Here is a 14,063-nt window from a genome sequence, read left to right as displayed (position 1 = left end):
AAATGCCCGGAGCGAGCAACTCATTCCCACTTTGTGCAATCTTCTAGATAATAATTGACTTTATAGTAAGCTTTATTGCACAGATGTTCTTTCATAGTTTTTTAATATTGAATTGATATCAGTCCTTAATAAGTATACCAAATTTCGAGTTAATCCGACGTTTTGAAGGGGGTCAAAATCATGTTCTAAGATTCCGTTACAAATATACCTATACATACGTCTGAAGCTAATAAAAGCGTATTAAAATGGAATGCATGACTGTTTCGGATCATACTAAGGCTGATTGGCTTTCACTCTCCCTCGTTGCGTGCGAGCTACAAGTCCAGCTACCAATGCACTACCAAGTGAACGAAATTATTGGGTTGGCTTATTTTTTTTCCTAAAGTAATAAACAGGAGGAAAGCTACCTTTGAAGGCGGATTTGTGTTATTAACCCCTTCACTGCGGAACAGGCCCATCTTGGCCCGCCGCAGTACTTTCAGCTGGTGCGAACCGATTATTTCAGGTGTTTGTTTTTTTTTTTGTTGCCCTTGTATGCAGACGAGCATACGGCCCGCCTGATGGTCAGTGGTTACCGTCGCCCATGAACTTCAGCAATGCCAGGGGTAGAGCCAAGCCGCTGTCTACCGCAAGAGTTTGACATCGATAACTATACTTGAGACCTTAGAACTTATATCTCAAGGTGGGTGGCGCTTTTACATTGTGGATGTCTATGGGCTCCAGTAACCACTTAACACCAGGTGGGCTGTGAGCTCGTCCACCCATCTAAGCAATAAAAAAAAACTATATACTGTAGATTGTATACAGTATGTTTCCACAAAGTTATAGCATTTTAATCTACCCTAGTGCTGGTGGGTCCAGAAAGACCTGCCAGGCACTGGTGGAAATATCGTTGGGGGCGCATCGACCAGATGAAGGTTTGTTACTTTACTTGCCGCAGCCAACGCGTTAATAAAACAAAAAGAAAAACCGATCTTTGACGAAATAAAATGAGACTATCATCAATGTGGTCGAAGTGAATTAAATATGTATTGTTAAGGATAACTCAAATACTACGCGTCATATCTGAATACAATTTAAATGGGAAAAACAAGAAACACCATGATTTAAATAAAAAAATAATCATCAAAATCTTACGTAAAAAAAGGTATCAGGTCATTAAAAATACAGTAGAATTCAGTAACATCTCTTTCTGAAATGGCTTAAAATGCCACTACCCTTTCTATGTTTATTTTTCTCTCTCAAGCGAATCTCAAAGAAAACAACATTATTATATTTTTTATAGTTTTATTTACAAAAACATATGTTTATTTACACATTACGTACCTAATAATAGCTTTACCTACTAGTCTTTGGTTTCGTTGACTTATTGATATCTTACATTTTAAATCAATAGTTCAACTAGAATCTTCTTGTTGCCCAAAGACTTGTTTTTTTAACGTAAACGGAACTATGGTCCCGACCTGAATTTAAGCGCTTATTTAAATCTAAAACAAAACACAAAAAGACGAATCTCTCAAGCGAAAAAAATAAACTTACGTACAATTAGTTGACCGCCACAAATTTTCTAGAAAATACTTTTGCTCTATATTATACTTTGATGGTACTACGACAAAAAAGTTTCATGCTTTTTAGATAATGCCCGTCTACCACACTAGTGTTGGTTTCGAATCTACCGAAAATCCTTCGCTAGTGAATGCCTACGGCATAAAAGACATCTAAATTTCCAAATTTACCTCCTCAGTCGCATATATTCTTCATTTATGAATCGATCACTAAGTCAGGACAAGTAGACTGTGTCTGGTATGAATTAGACGTCTCCCGTGGTTTCACTTGAGTTAAATTTGTTAAAAAATTAAACACGTTACAGGATAAACAGTTGCTTGTGTCAGCTTCAAGTTCAGAAACTATTACTCGATTTCTAGATCTGACAGTACGCATATCAACGAACGAAGAATCATGATTAATAGTAGATTATCCCTCTTACCAGGGTCATGTCACTTAGCTGCCATTAAAGAAAGTATTTTTTTTATTGCTTAGATGGGTGGACGAGCTCACAGCCTACCTGGTGTTAAGTGGTCACTGGAGCCCATAGACATCTACAACGTAAATGTGCCATCCACCTCGAGATATAAGTTCACAGGTCTCAGTATAGTTACAGGGCTACCCCACCCTTCAAACCGAAACGCATTACTGCTTCACGACTGAAATAGACAGGGTGGTGGTACCTACCCGTGCGGACTCACAAGAGGTCCTATCACCAGTAAAAACTCTATTCTAAAAATTATATGTGCTATTCAATAAGGTGATTTTTGCGTGAAATAGTATCCAACTTATACATCTGTCCCCAAAAAAAATCACATTTATAATGTTATTTAAGATAATATAATAATAGATTTCATTTAATTACAAAGCGAAAACTAAATTCGAATTTCATTATCTTATCTTTCATGAAAATGAAAATCGAAAAATACCTTAAGAGAGCAAGCAATTTTTTTTTGTCAAAGTTATATTTACAATTGTTTTGGTACTTCTAAAATTACTTATTAAATAAAGAGTTCTTTCAATAATCAGATCAAATTTACGAAATTTACCAAATTTACCATGAAAATTACAAACTGAGTGAATTTAAAAATAATTTGACTCGACTATTTCACTCACACATTTATCATTTGATCTTGTGAATATTTTAATCCGATTATTGAAGAAAGTCTGTTTCACAATCGCCATAATTATTATTTTCATTTACAACATTTGCAGAATGTTTATTTGTCCCATGCCCAGTGAGATCTTCAGTATTATTTTTACAGTGACTTAAAAACGCATCTGTTTTTTCAGGTTTCCTCTCTAAATATACTTATTTGGTTTTTGGCCTATTCTATCATTCTGTGAGCGAATCTAAAGATCATTTATTACCGTAACTAATGTAGCTTTAGGTACAACAAAAGATATTTCAAAAATTCTGCATTGAGCCAACGGAATTTTCGTGATAAGCTTACATATTATGTATTTACAAGTTCAGAACAATAACATTCGAACCGTCGGTCTACCGAGCAATTTCACCCGCTCGGTTGAAGTTTTAGCATTGTTGTTAACCTCCTAACTAATACCAAATTCCCTGTCATAACACTACCAAAATTTATAGATTTGTACCAAGCTATAGATAGTTGAAGATAAGATACAACTCGACTTAATCACAATTTGTTGGCCGTAGGAACTAAAATCCATACCAAGATTTTACTGTAGCACGGTAATCATTAGATTTAGAGTAACCTTTGCACTTGGATCTTAAATTACAGGACTTCCCCTATGAATCCTGTCCTTGTAACTGAAGATACAAGGTCCAACATGAAAATTAGAATAAAAATGACGCTAGCGAAATTAATTAATAATCTTAAAATTAACAAGACTTATACTGTATTAGGTTCCACGGTAGTGTTGTTGTAAATTCCATTTGATTCGATCTTCGCTTCTCCGGTGACGATCTGATGAAGAGGATTGTCGTAGAGATGGGGTCCATCCATTTCGAGTTTCTTGATGAGACTCCTCACATGAAGGATCAAGTATATTTGTATGACTGTAAAATGTGTTTAAGTTAGAATCGGAAAATAAAGTATTTGAACGAAAACAACTATAAAAACTACAGTTAAAGCCAGCGAATATCTCGTCATATCTTGTGAGTGGATCGCGATTCCGATATGGTGATAGATTCATCAAAGCACTGCACTTGTTAAGGCTAGTATTTAGTTAGAAGCAGTTTGACAGTTCAAAATTTACTCTTCCATCATAACTGAGACAGACTGAGGTCGAAATATCAACAGAAAACCCGATGAATCCAACTTTTATTTTAATTTTATAACAATGTGTAGAAACTTAATTCCGTTTGACGTCATTTGAGGCCAAACAAAAAACGAGCTAATCATGTAACATACGATAGTGATTGGCTATATCCAATATCATACGTTGTGATTTGTGACTAGCTTTTCGTGACAAAATGATTTTTTTATTGCATAGATTGGCGTTCGCGATCACCGTACATCTGTTGTTAAGAAGCTACCAAACCCCATAGGCATAACAACGTAAATACCTCTACCCTCCTTGAGAGATGAGGTCTAAAACGCTAAATGTAAATTTACAAGTACTTTGAAATTCGCATAATTTTAACATCGAGAAAAATCTACCAGAAACCCAGGGTTTGGTATTTTTAAATGCTTCCAAACTGTATACAATCAGCATGTATAGAACTAGAACAGGTCTACGTTACAGAGTCCCACTATAAAAAACCGTTCAGTACTGAGCACAATTTTCGCCCACACGGGTTTTTCCATTCACATCGTCGGTAAACGAATTTTAATCCTTCGTTGTTGAGGTAATATGATTCATATTTCAAAACAGTCAAAGTTTATTCTAGCTAAGCTAAATTGTATTAAATAATAAACGTGTCGCGCGTCTAACCTGTATGCGTAACTGCTTCACGGCAGAAATAGGCAGACCTACCTAGCTTGACTTTCAATTCGCCCCACAACCAGCTAGGACTATTCGAATATTTTACCGGTGGTAGGACCTCTTGGGAGTCCGCACGGGCAGGTATCACCGCCCTGCCTATTTCTGCCGTGAAGCAGTAATGCGTTTCGGTTTGAAGGGTGGGGCAGCCGTTGTAACTATACTTGAGACCTTAGAACTTATATCTCAAGGTGGGTGGCGCATTTACGTCGTAGATGTCTATGGGCTCCAGTAACCACTTAACACCAGGTGGGCTGTGAACTCGTCCACCCATCTAGCAACTGGGATGAAATTAAATGAAATGAGATTAGATGATATGGGATGAAATGTAATCTCAGTAAAATGGTGGTCATTTACTGTGATTTTTTCAGTGGACTTTTTGGAGGATCCCGAGAAGTTGCGTCCAACGGCTTTGTTTCGTTTTCCCACATTTGTGCACTTTCACAGTTATTAAACACTTAATAAACCACCGTTATTACACATTTAAACCTGAAGAAATACCAAATAGACAAATAAAACAATTCACACGATTTCACTCCTCGGGTTCCCGCCAAAAAGTCCTCTCTTACTAGTATGACCGTAGTTAACCTAAAATCTGTATTGTGAGCCGTGTGCAATTATAGAACTCTAAGTATCAGGAACATTAACTTCGGACCCCTGCATCCAGCCCACAACGAGTGGCCATAAGCATGCTATAATCAGCAGCTGCTTCAAATACACTGTGATTTCACATCTAAAAACTTTAGTAGGTACTCCACAGAATTTGTGATCGAACGGAACATCAATGAATTTTGTATGCGTACTTACACAGTCCGCTGGCGCTGAAGAGGCACACTTCGATGATAAATCCAAACGAACGATACGAAGCGAATTCCAGTATCTGTATGAGTATCGCCGCAACAGTTGTCGTCACCGTGAAATAGTAGAACCATTTCATGTACGAGATTATTCTCTGAAAGTAAATCATTCAATTTTAAATGACGAACAGAATCTGGCGTGTCCATTGAAGTCTTTTTATTTTTATTTTTGTATTGCTTAGATGGGTGGACGAGCTCACAGGCCACCTGGTGTTAAGTTTTTATTTTTATTTTTTATGGCTTATATGGATGGACGAGCTCACAGCCTACCTGGTGTTAAGTGGTTACTGGAGCCCATAGACATCTACGTAAATGGGCCACCCACCTTGAAATATAAGTTCTAAGGTCTCAGTATAGTTACAACGGCTGCCCCCACCCTTCAAACCGAAACGCATTACTGCTTCACGGCAGAAATAGGCAGGGTGGTGGTACCTATCCGCGCGGACTCACAAGTCGTCGTGGCCTTAAGGATAAGACGCCCGGTGCATTCGTATCGAGCGATGCGACTTCTTGCAATCAGTCAGCTAGACTATGAGCAGATGTGTTGAGAGCTGTTAGGCGGTCAGAGCAAAATCTCCATCGAGACTGCTCCACTCTGTCAACCGTGTCTATCAAGATTTAGGATATGTCGCCTTTTAAGCCTATTTATTAGGTGTGGTTAATTGCGTGGCAAGCTTATTAGGATGCATTTCTAGCCTTTATCTATTGAAGTCGTCGTGGCCTTAAGCATAAGACGCCCGGTGCATTCGTATCGAACGATGCGACTTTAATGTTTTTATTATTTTAATATTATAAAGCTGAAGAGTTTGTTTGTTTGAACGCGCTAATCTCAGGAATTACTGGTCCAATTTGAAATTTTTTTTCAGTGTTAGATAGTCCATTTATCGAGGAAGACTATAGGCTATATAAAATCACGCTAAGACCAATGAATTTTTAACTTCCTGTTTTGAAGTGGGTTAAAAAGCGTGATTTTGATACCTTAAATAACTCCTTAACGTTCTATTATGTATTCAAAAATATTTTCACTTTCTACGTAAATGAAGAGGCGGGTAAAATTTTGCGTTATGCCAAAGTAACTATTTCACGCGGACGAAGTCGCGGGCAAAAGCTAGTGTTTTTATAATGTAAAAATACATACATAACAAATCTTCGCGATTGACTTCTACGGTGAAATAATAACATCGTGTGATAAAGTCGTCGTGGCCTAAACGATAAGACGTCCGGTGCATTCGTGTCGAGCCATGCATCGGTGTTCGAATCCCGCAGGCGGGTACCGATTTTTCTAATGAAAGACGTACTTAAGAAATGTTCACGATTGACTTCCACGGTGAAGGAATAACATAGTGTAATAAAAATGTCAAATCCAAAAAAATATTATTTGCGTAATTACTGGTGTTAGGACCTCTAGTCAGTCCGGACTGGTAGGTACCACCGCCCTGCCTATTTCTGCCGTGAAGCAGTATTGCGTTTCAGTTTGAAGTGTGGGGCAGCCATTGTAACTAAACTGAGACCTTAGAACTCATATCTCAAGGTGGGTGGCGGCATTTACATTGTAGATGTCTAGGGGCATCGGTAACCATTTAACATCACTTAGACCGTGAGCTAATACCATCTAAACAATAAGCTGCATGTCTCCAAGTCAGTGGCGATATTCAATTAAGTTCGTCCACTCGTCTGTGCAATAAAAAACAAATATAGACAGAATGTTTATATTACATGTTGAGTTCAGGGTCCATTCGCAATTTGCGTCATGTTAATACCGTTATCAATATCTGTAATAAAATACGTATTGCTGTTTGTTTACGTGAAACAGTAATCAACAGGGGCGTGGAATAACACTACACGTATATAAATTAATTTAAAATATAAAATGAAACAGTGCAATGTTTTTTGGCGTGAATTAATTTCTTAATCTCTAGCACGTTCCTAATTGGATACTTTTTTCCTCGAATTATCTTTTAATCGACTTAAAATAAATAAAAAAAAAATTTTTTTTAATTGAACTGTATTTTTTTGTGTATATAGATTTTTTTAGGGGGGGCGATTTTTGTAATTTTTTCTGATATGAAAGGTGTGCTTCTGATGTGGGCCCATTTAAATTCTATCAAGATCTGACCAGTGGTTTTTGAGTTATCCACCGGATTGTATTTTTATGGTTGATATCCTTTCAGGCGACTTTGACTTGGGAAAGGTGGATCCATTCACATCTTAAAATCTGTTAACGGTCAGCATGAGCAATATTTGTATATAAATATATATATAATCTGAATCTCGAAAACGGCTTCAACGATTTTCATAAAAACTAGTATACGGGAGATTTCGTGGGCGATAAATCGATGTAGCTACGATTTATTTTCAGAAAATGTCGTTTTATTTGTGTTTTCAATAATCAACGTTATCGATAATTTTGTTTTTTTCTTTAAATAACCAGTTCATATTTTTTTATTATTCTGTCGGTAAGATCGAAAAATATTATTCATATTTCATCATTTTATCAATATGTATTTCGTATTTAAATATAATTTCTAAAAAACACAATATATAAAAAAAAATCCTCATTCTCCAGGTCATTTAGTTTATTATTGAAACTGGGAAGTTCGGGAAGTTGATTCTTGTAGATTACAAACATATGTTTTTTTTTTTAATTGTCAATTAAAAATAATTTCGACAACCTATCAGTCGGAAAACAGTTCGCTCGAATTATTGAAAACATTTGAGACATCGAATGAACGTTGATGTGTTTAACCCAAAGATCAACGCCCTATCAAATTATGAACAGCGATAAGACTCGAATTTTTTCGGAAGTGATTTGGGGACAGTCCATAACTGTCTTAATGCTCCTGATAATATTGGTAATGTTTGTAAACAACGATCGGATAGTCAGAAAGCAGAAAAATAATATAACTTTTTATGATAAGACCACAATATTTGTAAATAATAAACTATTTTCGTTAGTTTGTCTTAAGTAAACCGCATGAGTTTGGAAATAGGGACTATAATTTTTTGGTACAGTTTTTAAATAAATTATATGCTAAAATTGGACACAGATTCTAAATATGAATGTTGTAGGATTGTTATTTGCGTATGTTTCTCGATCACGTAAAAATGCTTGAATGAATTTGGATGAATTCCGCACAAACTTTTTTTTTTCTGGTGGTAGGACCTCTTGTGAGTCCGCTCGGGTGGGTACCACCACTCTGCCTATTTCTGCCGTGAAGCAGTAATGCGTTTCGGTTTGAAGGGTAGGGCAGCCGTTGTAACTATACTTGGGACCTTAGAACTTATTCTCAAGGTGGGTGGCGCATTTACGTTGTGGATGTCTATGGGCTCCAGTAACCACTTAACACCAGGTGGGCTGTGAGCTCGTCCACCCATCTAAGCAATAAAAATAATAATAAAACATGGTTTGTAACCCGGATTAATACATACGTTTTATTATAATGGTATCGACAACGAAAAAAAGGAATTTTTTAAATTGGAAAAATACTAGAGCTACAATTTGAACCGGTAAAAGCGCGGGAGATTTTAACGTTTTTAAATGTTTATATCAGAATTCACGTCTCTGTAATTAATTATTAAATTAATTAGCGGGGCCCAAATAAGGCTTCAGCCGCCTCGAAGAACTATATCTCTACCAAAAGTACTGCCGATAGACGCGGAAGGACGGGGGCCCCCACCATGTGTATTTTTCCAAGAAAGCCTCACGAAGCCACGACCATCAGCATTGAGGATTATCGACGCAAGGAGGAGAGTTTTTGTAGTCAAACATCTTATAAGTTTGGGTCGGCGTTAATATAAATTACTAACCTTATGAGCACCATAAATCAGAAAAGATGTTAGTATAATTTCTAGGCAGTAGAGTGCGATGCTCAGCTCCGTAGGTACGCTGGTCGTGATGCCGTGGTACACGGTGAAGACGTCTTTTTGATAATGAACACCGTAGCTGTGCAAGCCAACCAGGAAGGCGCTGAAAAACTGCGAAAAGAAAGTAATTTGTTATTAGCTACGAAACTAAAGATAAAAAAATTATTACCAAATTAAAACATACAAAGGTGCTTATTATAGTAGATGATGTTCTATTTATTTCAAAAATACTTTTTGGCGGGAACGCTATGAGTGAAGTTGTGTGATTTGTTTTATTTTGTCTATTTAGTGTTTCTTCGGGTTTAAATGGGTAATAACGGTGGTTTATTAACTGTTTAGTATCTGTGACGTAACTTCTTGAGATCCTCCAAAAAGTCTACTAAAAAAATCTCAGTGAATGACCACCATTTTAATGAGATTATATTTCATTCCGTATCATCTCATCTCATTTCATTTAATTTCATCCCAGTTGATTAACGTCTCAGATCAATCATTTCTTTCATTTCATTTCATTTTACTCCATATTATCATTTTTCATAAAAATAAGAATATAAATTAAAATAAGACATGACTTAAAGGTCATAGACACCAGGTCATAAAATCCCATAAAAAAAATTTCAATCCCACCGACAGCCTACTATGACGTTTGCAACAGCGCCATCCTATGGCTAGCTCATTCAAACTAAAATTGCTTTTATAAAAATAGTATCATGTTATATGGTAAGCACGTATTTCTATTGTGAAGCAGTAATGCGTTAGTAGTTTGAAGAGGGGGGCAGCCGTTGTACTATAAAAACTGTGAAGTAGAGCACATGCCTCGAGATAGGTTGCGGCATGTACGTTGTTGATGTCTATGGGCTCCAGTGACCACTTAAGACCAGGTGGGTCGTGAACTCGTCCTCCCATCTAAGCAACAATAAAATGAAAAAAATACGCACGTTAGAATTTCGAACCAAATAAAAACATTACAAATTGGGATTGTTAAGTATTGTATTGTTACACATTAAATAAGTCAAAAAAATTTATACCACCTATTGTATTTCAAACCCTACCTATAGTCACAGCACTAGTAACATGTACCAGCCCTAGTAACATTGTAACCTTATGCACGAAATTTCAAATCACACACAAAGATTAATAAATGTAGGGTGCTTACTGATTCAATCCATTATCGTTGTTTACATAATAAATTTATGGAAATCATTAGTATGTTATATTTATAATACGTCGCACATAAATCTGCATTATCTCAATTATAAAACTATCAGAGACGTTCTTTGAGACTTGTAAATATTTACAAAAAACTATTTGTACCTATGCGCGTTTCGCCTTCAACTTTGAATCATTGATTTTCAGTTTTCGTCTAATTATTTCGTCTAATTATGTGTTCGTGCAGTTAGTTATTGAAGACCTTTTTTTAAAACTCATTTTAAACAATATAATATTTTCTTCGGTTTTCGTGTGTCTTTGGAATAATTAAAACAATTTTTACGGTTTTACGTTTCGCTACGAATTTCCCGTATACAAATTTCTCCATTAAACACCCCGCCAATCCCCGTAGATTGAAATTCGTGCAGAACTAGCCAAATCGTAAACGGCTTTCCGTGTTTTCAGTTAACAGTGTTGATTCACCCGCCCTTGAAACATTAATGGGAGTTTACCGTACTTTACGAAGTCACTTTGTCAATGGAGCCAGGGAAACATTAATTTGCAGCAAAAATAGACTTAGCGCGTTAGTTCACACGCAGACTCATAATCGAGACAGTGGATCGTTGATTTTAACGGCCAGATGAATTAACTGCTCATCTTGAAACGGATTTATAGAAACCAGAATTTATTATCGTCGTAACAACAAACAGGCTTTACGAATCCAGAAATTGGCCAGACGTGACCGATAGTGACGATCTAACAGTCGATGCTAATACCAAATAAGACGCAGCATTCATTAACAAAGATAAATGTCGCGTATTAAGCGAAAGGTCGTTTAAACCGAATAGCCTTTTGACCCTTCAATATGATAAACGAGCACATATTACTATGTTAGCATGCTTAGATAGAGATAATCCTATCATAACAGTTCCATCATCTTTTATACCGAATTTCGATTACTACCGCGTTTGTCCAGAGCGCGATTTCAGTTGGTCTTGAACTACCTTGACCTGCTTTTCTTGAAGGCTTGTAATGGGAGATTTGCCTTGCTGGAGGTCCTTGGCGATGCCCTCTCTGGTGGTAAGATTTTGAGCGACATTACCGACGTGCGATTAGGCCGTAAACGCGTACTCCACACCAATAAAATACTTAGTTAAGTTCTCTTTCTTAAAATACCGATGGTGAGTGGTTACCGTCGCCCATGGACTTCAGCAATGCCAGGGGCAGAGCCAAGCCGCTGCATACCGTTAAGTACTCTCCACAGGCCTCGTTTGAAGAAAGATATGTCATAGCGCTCGGGAAACACCGTGGAGGGGAGCTTATGCCAAAGTCGGGTGGTACGTGGCAAAAAAAATCTCTGGAAACGCACTGTGGATGAACGCAGTGGCTCCAGGTAGTATAGATGAACTCTACTTCGGTGGCGGGCGGTGCAATGGTAAAAACGGGATGATGATATCATCTCAAACAATTCCTCAGAGCACTCCCCAAATTCGTCCTAGAACGCCCGCATCATCCTAATTATATCACCATCATTGCAAATGATGTACATAGCCATCATTCTCGTAAAATGACAAAAAAAAATTGATCCTCTCACCAGATTGATATATCCGAATACTAACACGCCTTTCCTTAGAGGCATGCAGAAACAGCACCTTCCGAATTCTGGTAGATCGCAATACATTGTCACTGTGTTTTATATTATACTTAAAAAATTTTAGAGCGCAATACGCGTATCGTCCGGCAAGCGGATGAAGACTGACAAAATTGTACTAAATACATGACCATTTATTCAATGGACGGCGTTGTGACGCGTCGCAATGGGAAATTATCGGGAATGCTATTGTATTACGGATTTTGAAGAATCCCTTGTATTTTTTTTGCGTAGGTAATTGATGGGCGGGCGCATGACTAGATAGTGGTTTGCGAGATAAACAGAATGCTGTTTCCGTTTTGCAAAAACAAAAAAGGGTGCGTGTACTTATGTACGCGCGTAAGAATTTATACTTTTTTTTTATTAAATTTATTTCTTTTTTTTTATATATATATTAAATAATTAATAATAAATATTTAACGTTAATAATTTAATAATATTTAGTATGAATTATATTAAATTATAATTTTGTCATTTATATTACTAAAAAATTAATGCTAATAACACTTTTTTTACGAGTGTACATGCGCGAAAGTTCACCTGCGGCTATATTCAGACTCACCAAGCTACGTCGGTCGTATTGTAATGAGCGATTTAGTGGGCAACTTCGTTCTGTTAATTTTGTGTCACGGTGCGCGCGCCTCGTAAAATTTCACTCTCATCAATTTTTCATAACGCGCCTAAAGAAGTATAACTTCAAAAACAAACAAAAAAAAGAATCAACATCGTGGAATTAAAGCCAATAACAATTTGAATTCAAAATCCGTTAAATAATCGTATTTTTTAATATGATATTTTGTATCGCTAGGAACAGGAGAATAATAATTTTATCCAATCTTTCTGTCTGTTTGTTTGTTATCTATCACAGTCACTTTATTCAGAAGCTTTTTCGGAAATATCTGTTACCACATTTAAGAAGAGAATTCGATGTCGTTATAAAGTTTCTTCTGAACTAAGTTTTGTTGTGAGTTCTTAAAATCGGAAGTGGAAGAAGTGAATCGGGGATATATTGATCACAATAATTATACTATTTTAAAATATGAAATGTCACAATTGAAAAGGTGGAATTATTTTAACTTATGATATTCGCAGTTATAGCTGTTTACACGCAATGTACTTTAAAATAAAAGCTAAGTCCCTGGTTTTGTGGATACCATTGCCTGCAGTGAATACGTACCTTCAGGCGAGCGACTTCTTCACCTGTGATCGAAAGTAATAAAGAAATATAACAGAGCAGTATGCTTAGTCCAGGTTTTAACGTTCTCGATAGCGTAAAAGTTAACTTAAGTTTGTATGGAGTTGGAATAGCGCCCCTAGCGGCAAACGTAGGCAAACGTTCCCTCTTGACAGTAAATGGATTCCCCAACGTTAAAAAAAAAAGTGCGTGCGTACAAAGTACACATAGTCAGAAGTGATACTTTTTTGGCGAACTAATTTATAAGTCTTGCTTTTATTTATACAAATCTAAAACTTTAGATTTCAGAGACTTAGGGGAAGGGAAAAAGGAAGATATTATGTTCCCGCCAAAAGTCTGTCAAATGTCAATCTCAAACCTCAGTGTTGACAGTCACATTATGTTTAGATTTCTAAATTGTAAATGACTAATATTTTGCCAATTGAATTGACTAATTTAATTTCATGCTATTTGATTAATGTTCCATATTCTTTTCATTTCATTTCAATTCCTATTAACATTTTTCACAAAAAAAAATATAAAATTAGGCTGTATGGTATGATACATTTGCCTTTCCAGTTGGAAAAATACAACAACTACTATGTACTACTGACATTTGGCAAGTACTTAATTTCAATAGTAGTTTGATGTCACTTCCGTTACATACCTGCGTGACGTTCTGTAAAAAATTTACCCCCATGCGCCTAAAGAAGTTTCACTTCAAAAAGGCAAACGTTCCAACTCCATACAAATCCGAGTTAACTTTTACGCTATCGAGAACGTTAAAAAACTAGCACTAGCACATACTACATAGTTTTTTTTTTTTTTATGATTGAAAGTTTACTGGTGGCCCGAAGGCCTTTCC

General features: G+C 36.5%; 1 protein-coding gene across 1 annotated transcript; it reads right to left on the bottom strand.

Annotated features, from left to right (window-relative positions):
* Nucleotides 1-2,362: 2,362 nt before the first annotated feature.
* LOC114244386 (uncharacterized) lies at nt 2,363-12,148 on the bottom strand. The gene is made up of 4 exons (XM_028176177.2): nt 11,968-12,148; nt 9,168-9,335; nt 5,311-5,455; nt 2,363-3,577 (listed from the first exon to the last, which is right to left on the bottom strand). Exons 1-4 carry the CDS (start codon nt 12,052-12,054, stop codon nt 3,411-3,413), a joined length of 567 nt encoding a protein of 188 aa, XP_028031978.2. The 5' UTR covers nt 12,055-12,148; the 3' UTR covers nt 2,363-3,410.
* Nucleotides 12,149-14,063: the final 1,915 nt, after the last annotated feature.

This window comes from Bombyx mandarina, chromosome 18, assembly GCF_030267445.1.
Source record: "Bombyx mandarina strain Sakado chromosome 18, ASM3026744v2".
In the NCBI taxonomy this organism is placed as follows: Eukaryota; Metazoa; Arthropoda; class Insecta; order Lepidoptera; family Bombycidae; genus Bombyx; species Bombyx mandarina.
The sequence above is the reverse complement of the archived record's forward strand: the minus strand, read 5'-3'. Positions and strand labels throughout refer to the sequence as shown.